At 35.8% G+C, this 24,962-nt stretch overlaps 2 protein-coding genes and 1 long non-coding RNA gene across 3 annotated transcripts; 2 read left to right on the top strand and 1 right to left on the bottom strand.

Moving 5' to 3' along the window:
• Positions 1-3,288: 3,288 nt before the first annotated feature.
• LOC145269772 (uncharacterized) lies at positions 3,289-15,866 on the bottom strand. Its single transcript, XR_013865232.1, has 3 exons — positions 15,763-15,866; positions 5,860-5,926; positions 3,289-4,509 (listed from the first exon to the last, which is right to left on the bottom strand). It is a non-coding gene; the product is annotated as an uncharacterized LOC145269772 (long non-coding RNA).
• Positions 15,867-17,452: 1,586 nt separating this feature from the next.
• Positions 17,453-18,229, top strand: LOC145269206 (uncharacterized). The gene has a single exon (XM_080124825.1). It carries the CDS (start codon positions 17,453-17,455, stop codon positions 18,227-18,229), a length of 777 nt encoding a protein of 258 aa, XP_079980951.1.
• Positions 18,229-24,316, top strand: LOC145269205 (uncharacterized). The gene is made up of 2 exons (XM_080124824.1): positions 18,229-18,822; positions 24,311-24,316. Exons 1-2 carry the CDS (start codon positions 18,229-18,231, stop codon positions 24,314-24,316), a joined length of 600 nt encoding a protein of 199 aa, XP_079980950.1.
• The last annotated feature ends 646 nt before the right edge of the window (positions 24,317-24,962 follow it).

The following is a 24,962-nucleotide window of genomic DNA, read 5'->3' as shown; positions in this document are numbered from 1 at the left end:
GTGAGATACTTGCTGCAATGAAGCAGGTCGCCTACAACAGGTCACAAGGACGATGCTCTGCCTTTGGAATATTTGAGGCTGTCGCACATGTTCGTTCCGATTGTCGAGTGTGTTTAAGCACTGGTTTGACACGGGATCTATCCCAGGTCATAGTTACCAAAGGCATGGTTACACTTCTGAAGTAGGACGCACATGTTGGGGGGTTAGGCCAATTACTCTGTTGAATACAGATTTGCAAATGTTGGCCCGAGTTCTTGCAAATCATTTGCAAGTTATTATCACTAACTTGGTTTAATCAATCCTAATGGGGTTAGAAGACGACATGGAAGCTGCAGTGATCAATTTGGATCAGTCCAAGTCAAATGTTATGACTTCTCAAACCTAACCTTATCAGATTAAGATTAGATTAAGATTATCTTTCTCATGTAGGCTTTCTAAAGGATGGTAAAGTTAAATTTCATACATACATACATATATATATATATATATATATATATATATACATATATATATATATATATATATGAAAGTATACATTTTTTGTGTATTGATTTTCATATCAGAAACTTTTTCTATTTATTTAAAAAGAAAATAATACTTTGTTGTATATGGGTCGTAGAATTGCATTCACCAATAAAAGATCTAGCTAATTTGCATATTCTTTTACACATTCATTTCAATAATTTCCCTATTATTTATTTGACTATATAAAAAAAGGTCATATTTAGTAAACTATTACGTGTAATTATATTCATGCAGATATTCTACATGATTTATACCTGTGTAATATTTGCATGAAAAGGTTATAGTAAATACACACACCTTTATATATATATATATATATATATATTTTTGTATGCGTATATATATTTTTCTAAAAATGCCTACCAAACGCCTCTGTCGGTTTGTGATTACAGACATGAAAATATATAGGGTATTCCAACCCGTGCAACACTTTAAATTTGTGTTTTCACCGGGAAGAATCGGCGCAAAAGTGTGAAAATTAAAACACTGGAATTTACCAGGTGAAACTCGAATGACATAATTACGAATATGCATGCACAACGTAATAGCTATTGGTTAATATTTTCAATTTTACAGTTGCAGCAAACACGTTTTTGTAGTCCAAGCATTAACGACAAAGGAAAAAGTCAATCCTAATCTAAGTGTTTTGTTTTCGATTGTTGGTGGTGCTGCAGAAATAATTTTTTTAAACTTTTAAATCATTCCTATAAATTGGATTCAATTTACTACAAAACTAAATACGAAATCCGCATTAATCACATTATATTTAAGAGAATTTTATGATCAAGTAATACCGGGCGTCCTACTAGTATATATATATATATATATATATATATATATATATATATATATATATATATATATATAATTCATGATAGTCAAAAGTTAAATAAAATTTATTTGATAAGCAAATCAATAGACAAAAACATATAAATTATAATAAAAGTTATTTTAATCATGGTATTACAAAGCTTAATTCTTTTCGTCATAAAAGAGCACAGTTATATATAGATAAAAACTGGCATTAAAAATGTAAGAAATTATACAATGTAACAGATACTGAATAGAAAGTAAAGGAAAAATAAGAAATATACAAATGTTTACAAAATTATGAGGAAGGAATATATAAAGAAAATAATACAGAATACTTAAATAAAAAAATAAAGCTAAAAAAAAATGCAGTAGAAATTTATATGATTCATCAAAACATCCCAGAAGCAAAGTGGTAATCGATGAAGTCTTCAGACCAGGAAACACAGAATGATGATCTGAGATGTAAAATATGAAAATGTGAAGCGAATTTCAACACATTTCTAGACAACAATGTAGCCAAAAGGAAGATATCTTACTCATATATATTTATATATCTATAATAACGCATATATATAATGCAACTATATATATATATATATATATATATATATATATATATATATATATATATACATATAAGGGAGGTGTGTGAGGACAAATCTCAGCATATATAGTGAAAGAATTTATGATCTACAGACTTGAAATTTCGTATATAGGTATTCAGACACGTGAAAAACTTTTTTAAATTGGTTTTCATCCAGAAAAACTGATGAAAATTTGTAAATTAGTAGGTTGAAGTTGTCGGATTTTTATGTTTGTTAACTGTTTTATGACAGTGCATGCATGGTCAGGAAACATGAAAGTTTCTTTATGTTAAGGATAAGTAAGTTGGAAAACACATTTAAAGATCCTGTCGAGCTGGATTAATGGTTATCGTACTTGACTCACTTTATTTAGATCTTGGTTTCGATCTCAGCTTGAATATTTTTTTTAATTGCAAGAAAGTAACATACCTCAGCGATCCTGTTTAGACAGCGACTACTATGTGACTTTGAATATATAGTCAGGGTTAACTGGAAGATGAAAATATCCTCATCATAGGTTGCCTGACCAATCTTCTATAGAAAGACCTTGGACACATTGTGTTGCAATATTTTGGATGTATAATGGGGTATGATCCCACAGAGTCGGACGATTCGATTTATAAACGATGCTGCTAGGAACTGACGAATCGAATCAATTCACGTTCTGCTACCATAAATAGTAAACTTTTTCTGTACCAATTTCACATGTTTTTTTTCGTCTCGACACGGTAAGAATATTTTGCTCTGTGAAACTGTCTACTGTAAACAAGTCACCTCACAGGACTTGTGTGTAACAACGAACCATCGGAAACAGTTCTGAAACTAAACATGGCTTACACTTCTAGACATTGTCACTCAAGGATATTGTCTAGTAGGCATTCGTTCTCTTCTCTTCTTCTCCAATGTATGTTTTCATGTTTTTTTAAAGTAGAATTTGTAGAAAATGAAGATCCGCATAACTCACAGTGATAAGGTTTTTCTCCGGTGTGTGTTCGCATGTGTCTCGTTACATGATTTTGTTGTGCAAATGCTTTACCACACACTTTACATGAATAAGGTTTCTCTCCAGTGTGTGTTCGCATGTGTACCATTGCTTCAGTTTTAGTTGTAAATGCTTTATCACATACTTCACAAAAATTAGGTTTTCCTTCAGTGTGTGTTCGCATGTGTACTGTTGCAGCAGTTTTATGTGTAAATGCTTTACCACACACTTCACAAGAATAAGGTTTATCACCAGTGTGTGTTCGGATGTGTCTCGTTAAATGATTTTGATGTGGAAATGCTTTACCGCACACTTTACAAGAAAAGGGTTTATCACCAGTATGTGTTCGCATGTGTACTGTTACATTTTTTTTCAATGCAAATGCTTTGCCACATACTTCGCAAGAAAAAGGTTTCTCCCCAGTGTGTGTTCGCATGTGCTCTGTTGCAACAGTTTTACGTGCAAATGCTTTATCACACACTTCACAAGTAAAAGGTTTTTCTCCAATGTGTGTACGCATGTGTCTTGTTGCAGGAGTTTTATGTGCAAATGATTTACCACACACTTCACAAGAAAAAGGTTTTTCCCCTGTATGTATCTGTTTGTGTACTATTGCATAAATTTGACGTGTAAATGCTTTACCACACACGTCACAAGAATAAGGTTTCTCTCCAGTATGTGTTCGCATGTGTATCGTTACAAGATATTGATAGGCAAATGCCTTACCGCACACTTTACAAGAAAAAGATTTCTCTCTACTGTGTGTTTGCATGTGAACGGTTACATTAGTTTTATGTGCAAATGGTGTACCACACACTTTACAATAATAAAGTTTCTCTCCAGTGTGTGTTCGCTTGTGTCTCGTTACATTATTTTTACTTGCAAATGCTTTACCACACACTTCACAAGAAAAAGGCTTATCTCTAGTGTGTGTTCGCATATGTGATTTTACATCATCATTAGTTGCAAATTCTTTACCGCAAACTTTACATGAATAAGGTTTTACTCCAGTGTGTATTCTTCGCATGTGTACGATTGCATGACTTTTCTGTGAAAATGTTTTACCACACACTTCACAAGAATGACGTCTCTCTCCAGTGTGGGTTCTAATGGGTGATTTTAATCCAGAATTGGTTACAAATGTTTTATCACACATTTTACAAGAAGTTTTTTTTTCTTTTTAGTTCTCACAAATGGCCTACTACCTGGGGCTAACACTTTATATGAGATATATAGATATTCGAATGTTCCATTAAGGTTATTTATCTCCCAAACAATGAGTAAGTAAACATTTCATATGTTGTAGTATATTAGTCTTTCTGAATTCCATGACAAGAATTTATCTTGCTCTTTCAATATTATATTTTTATTGCAAACATTTCAAAAGAATAAGCTTTTTCGCTAGTGTTTATCTCTTTATACTTCTTATTGAAAAGTTATTTTTCTCCAATGTGTATTCATCAACATATGTTCTCCAGTTTGTGTTTAATTTCTGCAAGTCGATTTATCTATATTTTTAATAGGAAAGCAGTGATAATCTTAGTTCAGAAGAATAAAATATTTTTATGCTAATTATGAGTTTATTGCCCACTGCAACCTTTTAACCTGTGAAGAAAAAAGAAATAAAACTATAAAAATTTTACATAAACATAATTGATATGCAATAAATCAAACCAAAAACAATCTTCTGATGATTATTAATATTCAAATATTTATAATCGAAAATATTCAATTGATTTTCTTGCTCATGAGATTTACCAGTAAATCTGTATATTATGTTTTCAGTAATCAGATATAGTCAAAACAGATATAGGATAAATATACAGGGAGTTTTCAATCGACTGAGTGCATCTGAACAACTATAAGACCATCTTGAGGCAAGAAGGGCGTCTAGAGACACTGTCTTATTAACTTGATTTAAAGGGCGAGTTTCCTGCATCAGGTGTGCCCATGTTCTTTTGATGCCTAGGTATTTGCTTTGGGTCTTTTTCTGTGTTTATTTACAGATGCATGTCACAATTCACAACTGGTAAGCAGAACGGAGTATTTGAATAATTGCTGCCAATGTAACATGCTTATGAGCAGTGATAAAAAATTCTCATATTTCGTTAGAATCAGTTGTGGCTTCGTCTGAAAGGCTAAGGAAGTGGGAACAGTTTGGAACGACAGGCTTTAAGATGTATTCTCCAATGAATGACTATAAGTCCCTCAGTCATGAGAATATTCGCAGTTAAATATAGTGATTAGGTGGTGTCGATCTAATAAGGCTGCTTCAGACTACAGTCACCAAAAATTGATGTTTGCTTAAAGCATCTTATAGTTTTGCTAGCCGATAATCTAAAACTGATGAAACAAAGGGGCCAGGAGTTTGTGTCAAATTGATTAGAAGTCTTCAATGCCTATTCCACTACATTACAGTTTATCAAGTTTTTATAAATAGGTCACTAAATACTCGGGACATTAGCTCTTTCAGATCTGTTTCTGATTCTGACAGGATCATCATGCCCCAAATGTAGACACATATTCATATGAAAGGAGTTAAAATGTCACAATATTTCATGAACTTTTTTGCCAAGAGAAATTGATAAAAGGCGCCAGTGAGATCAGTTTTAATAATCCATAACTACTGGACTATTTTAGTAGAGTAAGTATGCCGCATGGAAGGCGCCAATAGGGATAGTCAGTTCAGATTTTCTGGAATTAAAAAAATCTTGGTTTAATACAATAAAAAGAACTTAAAGTATTCCAATGTCTAATTCTTATAAATGTATTTAAAACATTTAAATATTTCATTGTAATTTTAACACCAAAAATATTCATAAATTCATAAAGTGTGTGGGGTTCAAATTCACTGACCTCACAAAAATTTACAATTCAAAAAAATTAAATTCAAACAATTTAAATAATCATTAACGAAATCATGAAAATTAAATATTTTATAAATAAAATAATTACCTTTTATTTAAAAATGTTTGATTCTTAAACAGTATGTTTTCTTAAAAAGTGACGAACCTAAAAAAAACTAAATCAAAAAGTTTTGGTTTAATACAATGAAAAGACAAAGTATTCTAATGTCTAATTGTTATAAATGTATTTAAAACATTTAAATATTTTATTGTAATTTTAATACCAAAAAATAACCTTTGATTAGTGACAACTGATCAGAACATTCATAATAATCATGGTGTTCAAATTAATTGCATTCACAAAAGTTCACAAATGAAAAAAAATAACCATTCAAATAATCATTAAAAAAATAAAGAACACTAAACATTTTACAAATAAAAATAATTAATTGATATTCAAAAACTATTTGGACATTAAGCAGTCTGTTTTCTTTAAAAGTTATAAAAATATGTTTGAACACTTGGGCTTTATGTATATGCAGTTCAAATTTACTAGTAAATAAGTCTGTAAAATCATGGTGTTCAAATTAATTGCATTCACAAAAGTTCACAAATGAAAAAAAATAACCATTCAAATAATCATTAAAAAAATAAAGAACACTAAACATTTTACAAATAAAAATAATTAATTGATATTCAAAAACTATTTGGACATTAAGCAGTCTGTTTTCTTTAAAAGTTATAAAAATATGTTTGAACACTTGGGCTTTATGTATATGCAGTTCAAATTTACTAGTAAATAAGTCTGTAAAAATAATAAATCAACTAATTTTAATATGTGCGGAATTATGTTAAAAATGTATTCATAAAATGTCTAGTATAAAGATCTTATATAAATTAATAACTACAGTAATACAAAAAATATTCCATATAATCAAATTATTCTTAGACAAAAAATGATCCAGGGTGTTGTTGCTGACCATATATATAAACAACATGATATTAATGCAAGTGAACACCAAGTGTTGATCCTTGAATATTTATTTTTACAGATTTTTATAAATGAACTCCTTGATGCAATTGAGTTTTATATGAATGTTTACAGGTTACTCCATATTCTATTCTCCACATGTGGGGAAAATAAATGCACACATATCCAAAATAATGAGCGAATACTTAAATGATAACAATTCTAGTTTTTAGTGGAATGAGCTGATAAATGAATAAGATTTTTTGCTACGAACATAAAGCTAGTTTCCTTTAAAAATAATGAGAAATAATAATTATCGCATGCTTTTTAAGAAGCTATTACCATTGCTAATTGAACATGAAATAAAATAAATTAAACATTAAATGAAATCAATTAAACATGAAATTGAATCAATTAAACATGAAATGGGATCAATTAAACATGAAATGGAATCAATTAAACATCAAATAGCATCAATTCAACATTAAAGTAAATCAATTTCACACAAAATTAAATAAATTTAACATAAAATAGAATTAATTTAACAAGAAATATAATCAATTTAACATGAAATAGAATTAATTTAACAAGAAATATAATTAATTTAACAAGAAATATAATCAATTTAACATGAAACAGAATTAATTTAACAAGAAATATAATCAATTTAACCAGAAATAAATTCAATTTTACATGAAATAAAATCAATTTAATACAAAATAAAATCAATTCAACATGAAATAAAATCAATTTAATACAAAATAAAATCAATTTAACATGAAATAGAATCAATTTGAAATTTGCAAGAAGCTTTTGTGGTTCAAGTTCTCTTCAGATTTCTTGTCTGAAAACATCGGCAAAACAATAAGCGATGAACTGTTTATGTTAGAAGTTTAGGACAATCTAAAGCAAGATGGTTCGTTGTTATCATCATTAATTGTGTAGATGACATCTTCAAAGAATTAAAAAGTATGGAAGTGAAATAATAGGTTTACACAAAGGAACCAGTGAATGCCAAGATATTCTTCATCATTTCCTTGGATTTATTCACAAGATGGTAATTTGCTTTTGACAAATTGCATTTGTCACAAATACGTGGGACTAATAAAATTGACGTTGGTAAACTTGGTCTATTGCATGGTGAGGAAACCGGACCTTGCTTGATCAGAAGTGACATTTTTTTTAATCAACTTAAGGAATACTTTTGCAACCTTTCATTTGCTATCTATTTCTGAGAAAAATAATCAATCCTTATGTCATTTAAAGAATAAAAATAAGAAAAATGAAGATGGAGACTGATGTAAAATGGGGGGGGTTCACCTCAAATACACAAACGGAATGTTCAAGAAAGATTATCGCTACAGTCCTCTGTCTGTTCTCTCCTGGCTGATCGGGAATCATCTTCCAGCACCCAGAAATGAACATCGTTTTATAGGTTCCATCTTTACGCACCTACGAGATTATGTGAGAACGGACGAAATAAAAATGCTGACCGCCATGTTTGTTCTTCCTTTTCTTCGCCTGTACTCACTTGCTGAGCACCCATGGTAAGACTTCTCTTTCTTGCTTCTAACCACATGCCTCCCTGATCTCAAGATCACATTTCATAGTCTCTCATCCACTGTGGCGGTCGCCGCTCTCTACTTGGCCTCTGAGGTGTCTCGTCCTCCTCCTGTGGCTGCACACTCCCATTCACTGCTTCGCCCTCAACTGGTCTGACATTGAGAATGTGCCTCGGGACTCCTCCTACCACAATGTTGTTACTAGTGTTCCTCCCAGTCACGCGACCCCTACTCCATTGTGTGGTGCAGCGCGCCCCCGGTGGCTTCACCCATACCTCGTCCCCGAGTTTAATTGTCCCTGTGGCCTCTACTTCTCGGCTTGACGGCTCCACCCTGGGATGCCTCCAGGAATATGCAAACATTGACAGTTGCGGGACTGTCTCTGGTACTTGTCCCAGTTTAGGCGACATGTTATACCAGAAGACGGCTTGCTCAGGTGAGGTGCCTCCTCTTTCCGCAACTGCCTTTATGGTGCAGTGGTTTCTCTCTACGATTCCATTGCCACTAGGTCTGTAGGCAGCTCTGAAAAATTGTTGGATCTTCCATTTCTTCAGTACTTCTGTCACTGCTACTGACTTGAACGCAGTCCTGTTGTCGGTTAACAACTCTTCCACGGGGCCTCGCTCTAAAAACACCTCATCAAAGATTGCCACTATTTCATTGCCTGTTCCTCCCCGTAGCTTCTTCCATAGGGCAAATCGCCCGGGCCCACAGTCAATCATGGTCAGGTAAAGTCCACCCCTGTAATGGGTGACATCGCATGCCAGTCTCTCCCAGGTCCCACTCACCTCCAATTGGCCAGCTTCATGCATGCTTGGAGCAGGATCAATCGACTGACATCTGTCGCATGTTCTGACCACTTGCCTCACCTGCTCCTTGGTGATCCTTGGGTCGACTTTTTTCACTAAGTACCAAGTCCTCTACCCCCATATGGTGAAAATTGTGCAGTTCTCGCACGCCAACATCATCTAGATCCGATGCAGCAACATCTTTCTTTGGCAACAGCCAACTCTTCTTCACTCTCGTGAGAGCATCTGCTCGGTTCTTTTCAGAAGCCACCATGTCTATGCGAAGCTTCAAACAAAACTCTTGCATCAGCTCAGCAAGCACCCCAAGCCTGAGCTTCACTAACATCTCCGCAGCCCCTTTCGTTTTTATCTTTTTTTCGCTTGAAATGAGAAACTTTAGCCAAGCAAACACCGTGGCAGAGTCTGTTTTGATGCAGATGTCACATAGTCCCCATTTCAAGGCCAGATTGACTCCTTTTATTGTCGCGTCTAATTCCGCCACATTGATGTGGCTGACGTCATTCTTTTTCCTCAACCAGGCTGCATCTTCTGCAACTACTCCTCCAATTTCCAAAACGACTCCTGTTGCAATGCTGCTCGCATCGCACCACACGACTCCATCCAATGTTCGCGGTATGTTCCAGGTTCCCCGGACTGGGTCTTGCCGTTCTGCTTCTTTCAGGAGCTCTTCCATCATGGCGACCGTTCTTTCTCCCACCTTATCATTCCATCCTCGTCCTTCGGCGTGTCTCTTTATGTAGCTGCATGCTGGTCTAAGCCAGCTAACAATGGGGTAATGTGCGATCAACTTTCTGCATATGGAAAAAAGTTCACGTCTGTTGAGCTCCTGCTTCAGTTGTGGGATTTTGTTTCCCCTGCAAAACTCTAGGCCGCCTGACGCACCTCGTTTCAGTTTTAGGCCCAAAGCAGCCCCTCCGTTTAATTTTTATGGCTCTTTGGCGACCAACCCGAACCTCTTCAAATGAGCTACCACCTCCTTGGCAGTTGCACAGTTTCATTCACCAGAATGTCGTCTATGTATGAGCTCACTGCCCCATCTCCCGTTCCCATTGTCTCCAGAATCTTCCTGAGGATAATTGACATAATCGTGGGTGCCGAATTTAACCCGAACCCTACTCGTATAAGGCAGTAGGTTTTGCCTTTGTACTTGACTAACTGATATTTCCAGAGCTTCTTGGCAACATGGAGTTGCAAATAGGCAGATTTTAGATCTACCAACGTAGATGTTCCATTCATCTGCCTCCATTCCGTAATGGTCTCACTGCACACATCTACGGTGTCGCCTCCCGTATGGCATTAACATGGCCATTCAGCTCTCGGAAATCCAGGACCGGTCTTACTTTCCCTTTAGTTGTTTGCAGAACGGCCATCAATGGCAAAATGCCCGACTCCACATCATCCGTCCAAGGCATCAGTATCCCCTCCTCAATCCATCGGTCGACTTCCTGCTCAAACTCCTTTCTCGCCCCTCCTCTAAGCTAATTTGTGTAGCATGCCACCCTGTTTGTCAGCGATGGCACTTGATGTTTCCATGCCCACTCCACCGTCCACCGCTCTCCGTCGAATTCAGCTCGGAAGTCCTGATCTTTGATCGACAATTTTCTTTCCTCCCCGGCCTTGTTGATCCCTCGGGGGGTGTTCTCCGTCACCGCACACTCAGCTAGTTCGAACCTCACGTTGTCACATGTGATGGTAACACCTCCAAGGCGGCATATAACATCCATTCCAATGATGGCTTGGACAGCAGGCACCAGGCGATCAGTGACAATTGCATGGACCCTCATCCAACGTTCAGCAATATCAATAGTAACGGTCTTCCTCCCTCAACACTTCACTCGCGACTCATCGAATGCCACTACTTCACCCGTCCCTTTCCATCTTCCGACCAGGGTAGTGTGCACCATGGTAGTGGTGCAGCCAGTGTCAATCAGGGCCATAATTTCCCGTCCTTCCACTGCAATCTTCTGTTTGGGCATCTGCTGCGGGTGCGCCTCTATTCTCAAATCGGGGCGGCCGCTGGCGCGTCGGCCTCCCCTCGCCAGTTTCCCGAACTTGTGCATTTTACCGCTAAATGGCCTCTTCGATTGCATTTGTCCGTTGCAAGAACTTCCTGCAGTGTCTTCTCATGTGTGGTCCCCCGCATTCGAAGCATGCAATCCCCGGGTTTGGATGATTCCTGCCCACATCCTGCTGTACCGTTGCTGTCGTTCCTCCAGGCTCCGTGGGCTGGGTGCTCACCAAGATTTTCGCAGTTCTAAGCAGCTCACTCATAACATCCAGCGTCTCCACCCCCGGTACCTGCTGTAACCTTTTCGATATTTCTTCCGGGAACCCGGTAACAAAAGTCATCTTGACTACGTGACTCGTGGCATGTCCTCTGATGCCCGACAACTCAACCAATCTCCTTATCTCATTCGCATAGACATCCACAGATTCACCAGTCCACCTCTTCTCTTTCAACTTATTAAAGGCCTCGAAAGGCCCCTCTGCAAAAGCTTCGATCAGTTGACCCTTGATGGCGTCTGCATCACCCTGTTACCGCTCGCTGAGCTCCAAATAGAGGGCCAGTGCGTCCCCTTCCAGAAACAGTGGTATTACTGCGGCCACATCATCCAGCTTCTGAATCCTTGCTACAAGGTCCACTTTTTTAAGCCACGCCACCACATCACCATCGCCATTAAAAGGCTTAATCATATTGCTTAAACCTGCGTTGGCTATCGCCGAAAAAGCTTGAAGTAAAATGGGGGGGGTTTACCTCAAATACATAAATGGAATGTTCAAGAAAGATTATCGCTACAGTCCTCTGTCTGTTCTCTCTTGGCTGATTGGGAATAATCTCCCAGCACCCAGAAATGAACATCGTTTTATAGGTTCCATCTTAACGCACACACGAGATTATGCGAGAATGGACGAAATAAAAATGCTGGCCGCCATGTTTGTTCTTCCTTTTCTTCGCCTGTACTCACTCGCTGAGCACCCACGGTAAGACTTCTCTTTCTTGCTTCTAACCACATTTGAATTTGTTTGAATATTCAGAAAATGTAATCAATTACGGCTTCGATGATGAAATATTATTCAGGCTTGATAAGACAGATAAAATGTGATAAACAGTGTAGATTTAGGTAAAGTCATTCAACTGCAGGTATACTAATAGTCATGTCGTATATGCACTGAATGAGGTAGGGGAAGCTAGTGCAGAAGGCCTTTGTATATCCAAAGCCTTTGATGGAGTCTGGGAAGGTTTTCTCATGACAATTAACTTGTACAGTAACACTACTATTAATATAATCAGATTCTTCTTGGACAAGAAAAAAAATCATGGTGTCCATGGTAGTTGTATGTCTACACAACATGATATAAACACAGGTGTACTTCAGTGTTCGACCCTTAGACTTTTATTTTCCTGATATTCATTAGGACTTGATAATATTGTGCCTGAGATTGATATATTTGTTGACGACATCATACTTTTTATAAGACATGAGAGGAAAACTAATTTACACATATTTACACAATATACAAAAACCTTAGAAAATTACTACTAGTCTATCGTGGAATGAGATGATAACATTTATTGCTGCTAAGACTAAGCTTCTTTCCTTTAACAATTATAAGAAAGCTTTTACTCCTTTTGGAACAAATCCTTTAAAGAACGTGAACTCCATTTATCATGCTAGAAAAATACCGACACTTGCCAGGATTTTGTATCTCTATAAATACACGATTGGCAAATGAATCTGGGCTGGTGCATCTACAAGAATCCTAACAAGAATTTCCAATCTAATAAATTACATATAATATCAACCAAACTCCAGCCCTTATCCCATCGTCATATTGCATCCATTTGTCTGTTTTACAATTACTTTAATGAAAAATGTTCTGACGAACTCATAACACTTGTGCTCCTTGACATGAATACCCCAACATACCAAATAGGCAACAAAATCCTACTGTTAAGTGTATACGTCCCTAGATGCCTTAAATGTTTTTTGTTGTTTTTATACAAAGGAGTCAACACTTATCAAGGCCCGGAGGCCACTGGAGGATAAAGTTTAATGAGGTATGGTAGTCAATGGCAAAATATAGTAATCCTTAGTAAATTGGATGACTTATCAGAAAGTTGTTCACATTGGACTTGAAGACAATCATATTGTAGTCAGGGGGAAAGCAGAAAAACAGAGCACAGATAAGCACTTGCGATGAAAATAATGATAAAGCAGAGACAGGTTCACACTGTCTCTTCTGTGGGAAAGAGATTGCAGAGAAGAGAAACGTGCATCTTCCACTACAAAGTTATTTTGAACTCTGTCAAGGCAGGATAAGTTCATTTTAGCAACTCCTGACCAGATGTGGCAACTATATATCATTCTTGGACATACTTGGCTCTTTTACAGGTAAAGAATAGCATCAGCAGTGAGATATCCCCTGGAGTGGTAGAATAATTTCCCCATTTTTCAAGTAGCCTTGGCAACGGATTTGATGTGTTTCCTCTCGGATAAGGAGTAAAGGTCAGACTCAGATGTATGTTTTTGGCTACGGATTTGAATAATAATATAATTGAATCAAACTTTTTATTTGTCATCATCTGTTTTTAGCGACATTTAAATATAAAATATATGTGTACGTCAGGTTGACAGGCGATTCTGATGAAGAAGAAATAGAAATTGATGATAACACAGAGGAAGTAGAGAGCAACACAGGATGATAAACACACACAGACATTATTCCTCCATCATTAAGACAACCTTCACGCTGTAGAACAAGAGTGCTAAAAAACTTGTCAACACAAATACATAGGAAACTGCACACATTCTCTGGTGCACACAAAATAATCATAATAATTCATCCTGTGGTCACAGCACAGGAGATGTAGCAGGAAAAGCATTATCGACTAATATGTTGGAATAGTATTTAGAAGTTATGTACCAATTGTACAGGAAGTACCAGTGAGTTATCTGTCCCTCAAGAATATATAAGAAGCGATGGAAAAAATCGTTTTTGTTTTGGGTGGATCTTAATGAATTGTAGAACCACGTCTTCAATATTTACATGAATTTAATGATTTAATGTCCTTTTGTAAAATATATGTAAAAGATTGGTGCTTCTTCAGAATTGGGACGAGATTTTGTAGTAGATAAATGGAGTTTTCAGATAAAAATCATTGGTTTCAACTGATTTTTGTTTGTCTATTCGAATAAGTTACAATAAGAGCTTCTGAATATTACTGAATTATTTAAAAAAAAAATCAACTTTAATCGTGTTAGCAGGTGAACAATTACCGCCATCTTGTTTTTTTATAAACAAGTGAAACGAAACTATAAACAAGGGAAGTAACTCTAAATATTTAATGTGACTAATGCAAAATAAATAAAATAAACTTAACATATATACAATGTTTCTGAATCTGGTTTTCATTGAAGATTTTTTTTATAATTGTTTAATAAAAATAATTGTTTATCTAAAAACTAAATAACATAAAAATAACATATATACAAGGTTTTTTTTTTACAATTGTTGAATTGCCTCCCTTTTGAACTCTCCTGTGGCTTACATAAGCATACACGATCGTGTTCTTCAAATTCAATATTTTAATAAACAATTTTTACCTTATCGATTCGCCTTATTTTTTATATAATCGTCTTAAAATACAGGGAATACGTAGATACCATTGTTTTCACGTAGAAATTCAGTATTACTATATCCAAAATCTCGTCCCAATAGTGTAGAAGCGCTAATAGATTAAAAAAAGAACTAAATTGCTAACATCTACGATGTTTCATCTTCATCAAAACTAAAATAAATTAATGCGTTTTTATTACTTAAAATAGAACTTTAGAAAATTATTATTTTGTTTACATAAAATAATATACTTCTACTAAGAAAAAATATTCATTATATTCCGTGAGTGTTAATAAATGCAAAAAAAAGAAAATTACTGAAATTGAGTTTCGTTTTTTTTTTTTTTTTTTTTTTTTTTTTGTATATTTTTAAGTGAGGGTTAGGCAGTAGGCACTTCCTATTTATTTATTATTATTATTTTGTCAGTATCGGTATTATTCTCCCACTTTTTTCCACATTTTCATGCAAAAAATAAATATTTTATATAAACATTGAAAATTTCCATAACATGTTAAATATCTTCTTGTGATGTTTTTTAGCAGCGGATTTTAAGGTTTCATTTTAACTGAATCATAAACCGTTTTTTTTTTTTTTTTTTTTTCCATTTATGTATTTTGGGCCGATAGTGAATATGTTAGAGTGCCCTTCTTCTTTTAAATGGTACAAAAGTTATATTGATAATGTAAACTCATAAGGTTAAATCGTGTTACATTTAGGGGGGGGGGTAATTCTGTGGTGAATTTTGGAGGTGACTAGAGTATGTAATAATATGTTATGTAATTGCGATGTTTTCATTATAAAAATAATTTTCAATACACTTGAAAAAAACAACAAAAAAGAAACATTAAAAACAAAAGTAAACAATAAAAACCTGATTCAAGTGATTTCTATAGTACCATTCTTCGTTTCTATGCAATCATGGAATGTTGACTCATTTCTCTATTAAAACAAAGGCAATCATAATGGTTTCGACGCGCCCCTGTAGTAAAACAAAGGGAATCATAATGTAATAAAAAAGAGCTTCAAAAGCAATTAAATTAATAAATACTTACTTTTTGTTTGACAATCTGTTTTTAACAAAGAAACGATTATAAGATGAGTTAATTTAAACGAGACGAGTTTGACAGGTGGAAGTGAACATTTTAAGATGGCGACCGGAAAAGCAATTTCGCAGAAAATTTAAATATTTTTTTCATTTTATTGTAATTTGATTTATTTATTTTTTGTGTTGTGTTAAATTACAAAAAAAATTTTCATTGTTAAAAATTATTGGCGATCACGCATATTAACTCATTCGAGCAATTGCCACGCCATACGAAATAGACGATGATAATCAATTGAATATTATTGATTGCCCTTTTATTTATTTATTTATTTATTTATTTATTTGCCTCCCCAAGATCAGTTTTTAATGTGGAGGAAAAGGTGCACTCTGGATAGAAACAAAAATCCAGCTCCCCGAAAAAAAATGCATTCTGGATAGAAACAAACGCTATGAAAGATTTCATTATCCACTAACCGAGAATAAAAAAGTGAAATACAGCATCATAACAGATACTACACTTTGATCTTGACCCGAAAGCCAATAACATTTTTTTTCTATTCATTTATTTGAAAATTTTTACCCGCTGTCCAGCTTAACATTTTCCTTTAAAATGACGATCTTTTTGGTTTTCGGATATGCTGAAAACGAATATCGCCTGTAAATTTTATAAATAACCAAGTTCGCAGAAAATTGAAATAATTATTTTCATTTTTTGTGATTTCAAGTGTTATTTTTTTTTAATTACAAATTTTATTGAATTAAATATTATCATTTTATTGCTAAAAATTAATTTATGGGTTGTTAAGAAATCACCTATTTTTTTTAATAAAAAAATAATAATTTGAATATGAGTGGAGAGAATTTAGGAAAACACGTCGATTTGTGCTAGGTAGGTCGGAAAACTGGTCCATTATTAAATAAATATCGATTGAAAACACATTTTATGACCTTGTAGCGTCTACCCGGGAATTTATTTTGTCAGGACATTTGAACATTTCACCGTTTCCGGAGAGCTCCGAAAAAAAGACAAAAAAAGGCGTGGCGCCAAAATTCAAGAACTCTCTCGATCTCTTTTTGCTCGGCACCCGAGAAGTTAAGACGCGTTACTGTCACGCTCCGTCGCTTGTGCGCAACAGCCGCAACACTTGTGCTGATTTCCCATTGATGAAACAATACACAAAAAGAAAGAAAAACATTCTTATCTTTCCTTCAGCTCCTTACTCGACGCATTTCCTAAAAAAATTAATTTCCAACGTGACGTCAAAAAACATTGAACCGGTCAAGAAGGATTTCTTTTCTTTATCTTCGGACTAAAAAATAACACGAGTGAGATATTCCAGGCAAATAAATTCACATCTATTACAAAGAGCTAAGTCTGATGATTTGTTTGTTTTTAATTGATTTTTCCAGATGTTTACTTTCGTATAAATGTTTTGAAAAATTAATCGTGAGATGCTCGTTGTTTTGCCCAGCGAGCACCCAGCATCACTGGTGACCCCTCTTCTTCGTCAGACTTTGGCAGAACACGCAAGGAAATGTGGATATTACCTGTAATCACACAAGGGAAAATTCTCAGCGACTACGCGCACACCGAAATGACGTACTTGTCGACCTTAGCGGCGCATCGGTTTTTCTAGGCGCAACGGATCTCATGGAGATTTTCTGCAATCATCGTTCTCTTCAACGCGTTCCCCACGATGGACAGTGAGGCGCTTCCGCTTCCTTCAACGACGGCTACTCAGGCTATTTTGAGGATTCCTCCTTTTTGGACGCACGATCCAACATTATGGTTCGCACACGTAGAAGCCCAGTTCTCCACGCAAAGGATTCTGAGCGATGTGACGAAATTTAACCACGTGGTGGCTGCATTAACGCACGAAGTGATGGCTGAAGTCCGCGACTTGATAATGGCACCCCCTAGATCGATCAGCTACGATTATTTCAAATCGGAATTGATTCGGAGGACAACCGATTCACCGCAGAAACGCCTTCATCAACTTCTCGTAGAAGAGGAACTCGGCGACCGAAAACCATCCCAATTACTGAGGCGGATGAAACAATTAATGAGAGAAAGCGTTCTACTGCCGGACATACTTAAACAACTTTTCGTTAATAGACTGCCATCGAGTATTCAAATGATACTCGCCTCTTTGAATGACTCCACAACCATCGAGGAGCTAGCGGACCTAGCCGACAAAATTATGGACGTGACCGTTTCCATAGCCCCAGTTCACACGCCCAACTCTAATGATGCCCCGCCTAACGTCGCAAACCCCTCCATGGATATACGCGAGGAACTAGAGCGACAGGCTCAAATGATTCACGACCTGAGTGAACAGTTACGTGACCTCCAGCTCAAACCAAAAATGCATAAGCACCCCACTGAGCGAGTCCGTCTCCGGCGATTTAGCAGCACTCAGAACAGCGGTGGGCTCTGCAAGTACCACGCGCGTTTCGGTGAAAGAGCTTACTGATGCCACCAGCCATGTTCATATACGAAGAAACGTCTCTCGGGAAACGCCCAGGCCAGGCAGTAGAAGCGGCAGACACTCCTGGCAAGAACAACATTCGTCGCACCCTGTACGTGACTGATAGAACCACTGGTATACGATTTCTCGTTGATACCGGTGCGGAAGTCAGTATCATCCCTAAGAAGTTCGTGAAAGAGAAGCGTCCTCAATCCAATATATTTCTACACGCAGTGAACCACTCCTCCATTCCTACTTACGGAGAGACATCGATAACATTAAATCTTGGATTACAGCGCGCACTACGTTGGGTCTTCATCGTCGCAAAGCTACCCGTTCCGATTTTAGGGGCGGATTTTCTGCACCATTTCGGCATCCTTGTAGATGTCAAACGCGGCAAACTCATTGATAACAACACTGGACGTTCCATGCAAGGCATAATCAGTGGGTCGACCAAGATCAGCCCAGTTATACGTAAAGACACCACGGATCCGTATACAGATTTGCTGCGAGGTTTCCCGGAATTAACTCGTCCTACATTTAACGGTGACAAAGTTAAACACGATGTCACTCATCATATCCAAACAAAGGGACCGCCTGTAAGCGCGCGCCCGCGCAGACTTAAACCCGATTGTTTAAGGGCGGCTAAACAAGAATTTCAGCACATGTTGGATTTAGGCATTATTCGACCCTCTAATAGCAACTGGTCATCGCCACTCCACATGGTGCCCAAAAAATCAGCCGGCGAATGGCGCCCTTGTGGGGATTACCACGCACTTAACAGTCGCACTACTCCGGACAATTACCCTATTCTGCATTTGCAAGACTTTTCTAACTCGCTTCACGGAAAAACAGTGTTCTCCAAAATCGACCTTCACCAGATCGCCATCGACCAACGGGATGACGAAGAACTAAATCGCTTACGTCACTCTGAAAATCTAACTTTCAAGCAAGTCCCAGTACCTTGTTCCAACGAGACAATATGGTGCGATGTTTCGAACGGTCATGAATGCCCCTATGTACCCCTTAAGCATAGGCGAGCTGTCTTCTTTCAATTACACAACTTGTCTCATCCTGGCATTCGTTCCACGCAGAAGCTGGTGACTTCTCGTTTCATCTGGACAGCCATTAACCGAGACGTTCGCGAATGGACCAAGAGTTGCGTCCCTTGCCAGAAATCGAAAGAACAGAGGCATATTAAAAGTCCCCTTGCTACCTTCGCAACCCCTGAGGCACGATTTCAACACGTTCACATAGATTTAGTGGGTCCACTCCAACATTCGAGAAACTGCACATACTTATTGACTTGCATCGACAGATTCTCTAGATGGCCTGAAGCCATCCCCATCGCAGATATTTCCGCAGAAACTGTTGCCCGAGCCCTGGTTACACATTGGATATCGCGTTATGGTGTGCTTCACACCATCACAACCGATAGGGGCAGACAATTCGATTCCTATCTTTTTTCTGAGTTGTCTCGGCTACTGGGAATTAAACACATAAGGACTACCTCGTACCACCCGGCGGCAAACGGCATGATCGAGCGTCTGCACCGTCAGTTGAAAGCAGCTATTAGAGCACATTCCGACCCTAACAGGTGGACAGAGTACCTCCCCTTCATTCTATTAGGCATCAGATCCACCATAAAAGCAGATATTGGCTTTACGCCTGCCGAAATGATTTACGGAACAACGCTGACTCTTCCTGGACAGATGGTCGCACCGACCACTCCTACACGCATGCCTGACCCAACAAGTTATACCTCTCGCGTGAGGGAATACTTGGCGAAACCTTTTAACGTTGCCCCGAGAACACAGAACACACGCACTCACGTCCCCAAAGACATACAATCGTGGACTCATGTGTTTGTTCGGAACGATAGAGGCACAGCTCGACTGCAAACACCGTATTCCGGTCCCTTTAAGGTATTGAAACGCTACTCAAAGTTTTTCGTTATCGACATTGACGGAAGATGAGATTCAGTTGATCGCCTGAAGAAAGCTATTCTGGATGATGATGTGCTAGCACGCAAACGGACACAAAACATTGCAGTTCAGAACGAAAACTGCGATTCACCAGTAAGTACAACTTCTACCAAATCGGGCAGATTAGTGCAACGTCCTCATCGATTTGCTTTGTATACCCAGTGACTTTTCCACTTTCTTTTGTTCGACATACTGTCTAGTAGGGGGGTATGTAGCGTCTACCCGGGAATTTATTTTGTCAGGACATTTGAACATTTCACCGTTTCCGGAGAGCTCCGAAAAAAAGACAAAAAAAGGCGTGGCGCCAAAATTCAAGAACTCTCTCGATCTCTTTTTGCTCGGCACCCGAGAAGTTAAGACGCGTTACTGTCACGCTCCGTCGCTTGTGCGCAACAGCCGCAACACTTGTGCTGATTTCCCATTGATGAAACAATACACAAAAAGAAAGAAAAACATTCTTATCTTTCCTTCAGCTCCTTACTCGACGCATTTCCTAAAAAAATTAATTTCCAACGTGACGTCAAAAAACATTGAACCGGTCAAGAAGGATTTCTTTTCTTTATCTTCGGACTAAAAAATAACACGAGTGAGATATTCCAGGCAAATAAATTCACATCTATTACAAAGAGCTAAGTCTGATGATTTGTTTGTTTTTAATTGATTTTTCCAGATGTTTACTTTCGTATAAATGTTTTAAAAAATTAATCGTAAGTGAGATGCTTTAGTCTAATAAAAAATGTTGGAAAAACATTAAAAATGAAATTTTTTCGGGTTTTATTTCAACCTTAGGTTCCAATAATGTGTTTTATATAAAACTAAATAGTTTTTTAATTTTTTGGTCTGTCAAATAATTTACGCCGCTAAACTACACATTTGCCCCCATCTTGTTTGTTACAAGAATTGTTTAAACTAAATTCATTCTTCTGGATTTGCTTTCTTTCATAAGTGTTTTCGGTATTTTTTTTAGATTAGGTTCACCTCCACAATTTTTTTTTTCTTCTAAATGGCGACTTTTTAAGGTTTTCGACTATGCTGAATACAGAAATCGCATTGAAATTTTGCAGAAATAAGTAGTTATCGAGATATAAAAAGTTGTCTTATGCATTGTATTCTTTGGCGGCCATCTTTGTTACGCGCGTGTCCGCTCGCCATAAACAAATCTACGCGCATAATAAAGATGATCGCCAAAGAATACAATGCATAAAACAACTTTTTATATCCCGATAACTACTTATTTCTGCAAAATTTCAATGCGATTTTCGTATTCAGCATAGTCGAAAACTTAGAAAAGTCGTCATTCAAAAGAAAATTGTGGAGGTGACCTAATCTAAAAATTTACCGTGTTTTTTTTTTTTCGTACTTGTACAGTTTAATCAAGATATAAAAAATACGTTTTTTATGACAGCACATTGAAATCTGAGTTTTTTGAACACGCCAGAAGAGATAACTCAGTTTAAAGCGTCGATCCTCCCTTCCCATCTTTAAGATTAGCTTTTCTTCTTAAACCTTTTGCTCGGTATTATAAGAAATTGTTTTTTCGCAACAAAAAAAAAAAAAAAAAAAAAAAAAAGTGAATTTTTTTTTTTCCAGAAAACTTAATTCTATAACGGATACGTACACTATAATTTTTTTCGAGATTTCCATTTTTTAATGTCTTGATTCTTTTTTTGTTTCATAATAAAACAAAAAATGTTAAAACTAAATTAATTTTTCTGAATTCGCTTTCTTTGATAATACATTAGTGTTTTCTTTCTTTTCTTTTGTTTCGTAATAAAAAAAAAATGTTAAAACAAAAGTATTTTTTAAAATAAATGATTTCGTTTTTCTTCTATCAATATATTAGGAATTCCCTTTTCTTTATGACGTCAGGGGCGTGGTCAACAATGTCATTCCTGCACGAATTCAAATTACACATGCCCTAATAACGTTTGGTAACAAAGAAATTCTTAAATGAATTGTGTCATTTATAACCTTTTTATTTCATCATAGTTCTAACTTGTATTGTCCATTCTTTTTACTGACTGTTCCTTTTTATATAACAAAAATAACCCAAAGATTTCATTAAAATCAATTGGCTAAATATCGTGACAACATTATCTGATTAGGAAATGGGTGATCATTTTGTGTTAAATTTATATGCTTAACTGATCCCCTATATAAAAATCTAAAATAGTTTTACAGCCAAATATTTCAGGTAATCGTCCCAACAAAATAAAATCTCATTTTTTATAGGTTAAATCTGTATTTTACTGATATATATCAACATTTTTTTTAATTAAAATAAAAAATCATCTCAAACCCGGCCCACTTTTACATCGTTTATTTTCTTTTGTTGACAAAAATTAAATGGAAACATGAAAGTAGGGGTTGTATTACAATCCACAGTTATACGAAAAACAAATATATGACAAACAAATGCAATCAAAGGTCAGATAAGTTACTTTTCTACTGAATGTTTTTAGTGTTTTTATTAAAATGTTTATTCGATTCGAAAAACAAGTAATGTTAAGCGCTATCGGGAACAAGAAAAAATGGCAACGATCTTTCTTTACATCTATGAAGTCTCGATAATCACTTAAAAATACTAAAAAAAAAAATGGTGGTAGAAACCCACTCAATAAGTGTCACGGTAACATTTAAACTGAAAATAGACACCCCTCACAAAGTTTGAATATTTTTATTATTATATATATATATATATACATATATATATATATATATAAGTATCGGTCAAAATATTAAAGAAGATCCACACAAGAGGAGATAGGTATTTCACGTATTTATTTTAAGATAAAAAAAAAAAAAAAACAGAGAGAGAAAACAAGACTTCAAAAGTAAGAGAATTCCAAATAAGGGGACATCACTCAGGATGTCAATTGTTTACCCTTATCAGCGTGCATTGTACAGGTCTACCCTAGATCTTTTTGTGTGTTAACAGCCTTAAAAATATCAGGAAGTAATAATTAATCGAGTAATATTAAACGATGAAACTTTTTCAAGGCAAATTTTAAACAAAAAAGGGCCAATCTTTACTTGGTTTCCACTTAAACATTTTCATTTAAAACTAGCCTGGGTGGCCGGCGTTTCCCATGTGTTTGGAGGTGTGTGTTGAGCAAAGAATAATAATAAAGTGGTAGTAGGCAGACAGACTCGAACACGTATCGCGAAGGAGGAAAAGAATGTGGAAAAAACGCCTTGTCTTTGCTGTTGCGTCATCGCCAAACCGAAAGTGACAAAGATTTAAATTGAGGCTAGTCAATCGAAAAGAGGAAAACTTTCGAAAATATTGGCGAAAAAAGCGGCCTCCTCCTGCAGAAAAGTTGCCAGTTGAGGGTGAAGAAATTAACCATTGCACCACCGCGAGATGCTAATGGAAACAAGTTTCAATTTATTTAATTACTTGGATTTGGCAGGTGCACGTTTTAATAACTTAATGAGGTCAACTTTTGACTGCAGGGTAGAAATTAATTTAGTGCGGGAATGCTTCCCCCCCCCAAGACGCTGGGGTAGGGGGAAACATTATGAGAAAAGGCCTAACCTACGAAAACTGTTGAATATTTATCTTCCCAAAGTCGAGCAAATTAAATAGAGAGGCGAGCTCCGTTGTTAACTCTGAGATATTACGATTTACATGTGATATAAAAAGTTTTAAAAAGTTGTTAGGCGACCGACCGCTTCTCTGAAAAAATCCTTTCTTGGACATACACAAAAAGCGAACATACATTTTCGCTTTTATATATATAGATGACGACTTCTATAGGTCTTCGGATATACTGAAAACAAATAAAATGTGAAACTCGATCTGTCATTTGAGGTTTTATGCATGCATGCATAGTTTCTCAGAGTTGTGTTTATATACACGAGCACGTGCTCGCGCATACCAAGATGGCCACCAGCAATAACATAATAAATGACATTGCTTAATATCTGAAACCTACTTATTGGCAGGAAATTTAAATGCGATATTCGTTTTCAGCATATCCCAAAATCCAAAAGATATTCAGTTTAAAGGAAAATCTTCAGGTGGAAACCCGGTAAAATTGGTTTAATTAACCTGTCGCATCTCCTTTTTTTTTTTTTTTTTTTTTTTTTTTTTTGGCAGAAGTGAAGTCAGACAAAGTTTTGGGAACGGATGACCCAAACTGTATAGAATGTATCTTTTTTTAAGCAAATATAAAAATATAAGTTTTATTCAAACAATCTTTATTTGAACTTTTATAACAAAATTATAAACTTTCTAATAAAAATATTTTTATAACCTTAATAATAATAATAATAATAATAATAATAATAATAATGATGATATCATCTTTATGAACTGTTTTTTATTAAATATTTATGAACAGTTTCTGGTTTTATTTTTTGTTTTAAGAGAGTTTGTTTAAAACATATTTATGAACTGCTTTTTTTTTTCAATAGTCAAATGAAATGAGATTTTTAATAGTCATCTGCCAGAATTCCTCTACCGACATTTTACAAAAAATATTTTGTTTTTTCAAATATTTTGTTTTCGGAAAAACAATCTTGTGTATTTCTTACTTCTCATGTTATTTGACCAAGAAGAAATTGGAGGGTTTTTATTTATTATTTCGTTATTCATTTTATTTTCAGTGAATTTTATTCAAATAGAAGAATGAACAATTTTATTTTAGTAAAAAGGATAACAAAACATTTTAGTAAGAAAGATAACAAAATTGTAATTCGTTCTTACAAAAATAATAACAGGGGAATACATCTTTTCTATTAATAATAAA

The sequence above is a fragment of the Euprymna scolopes genome, chromosome 45 (assembly GCF_053919585.1).
Source record: "Euprymna scolopes isolate OS-2025 chromosome 45, ASM5391958v1, whole genome shotgun sequence".
Classification (NCBI taxonomy): domain Eukaryota; kingdom Metazoa; phylum Mollusca; class Cephalopoda; order Sepiida; family Sepiolidae; genus Euprymna; species Euprymna scolopes.
The sequence above is the reverse complement of the archived record's forward strand: the minus strand, read 5'-3'. Positions and strand labels throughout refer to the sequence as shown.

Bases quoted from the DNA above. Each gene is read 5' to 3' on its own strand.
- LOC145269206 (XM_080124825.1), top strand. From the start codon at position 17,453: ATGGACAGTGAGGCGCTTCCGCTTCCTTCAACGACGGCTACTCAGGCT.
- LOC145269205 (XM_080124824.1), top strand. From the start codon at position 18,229: ATGCCACCAGCCATGTTCATATACGAAGAAACGTCTCTCGGGAAACGC.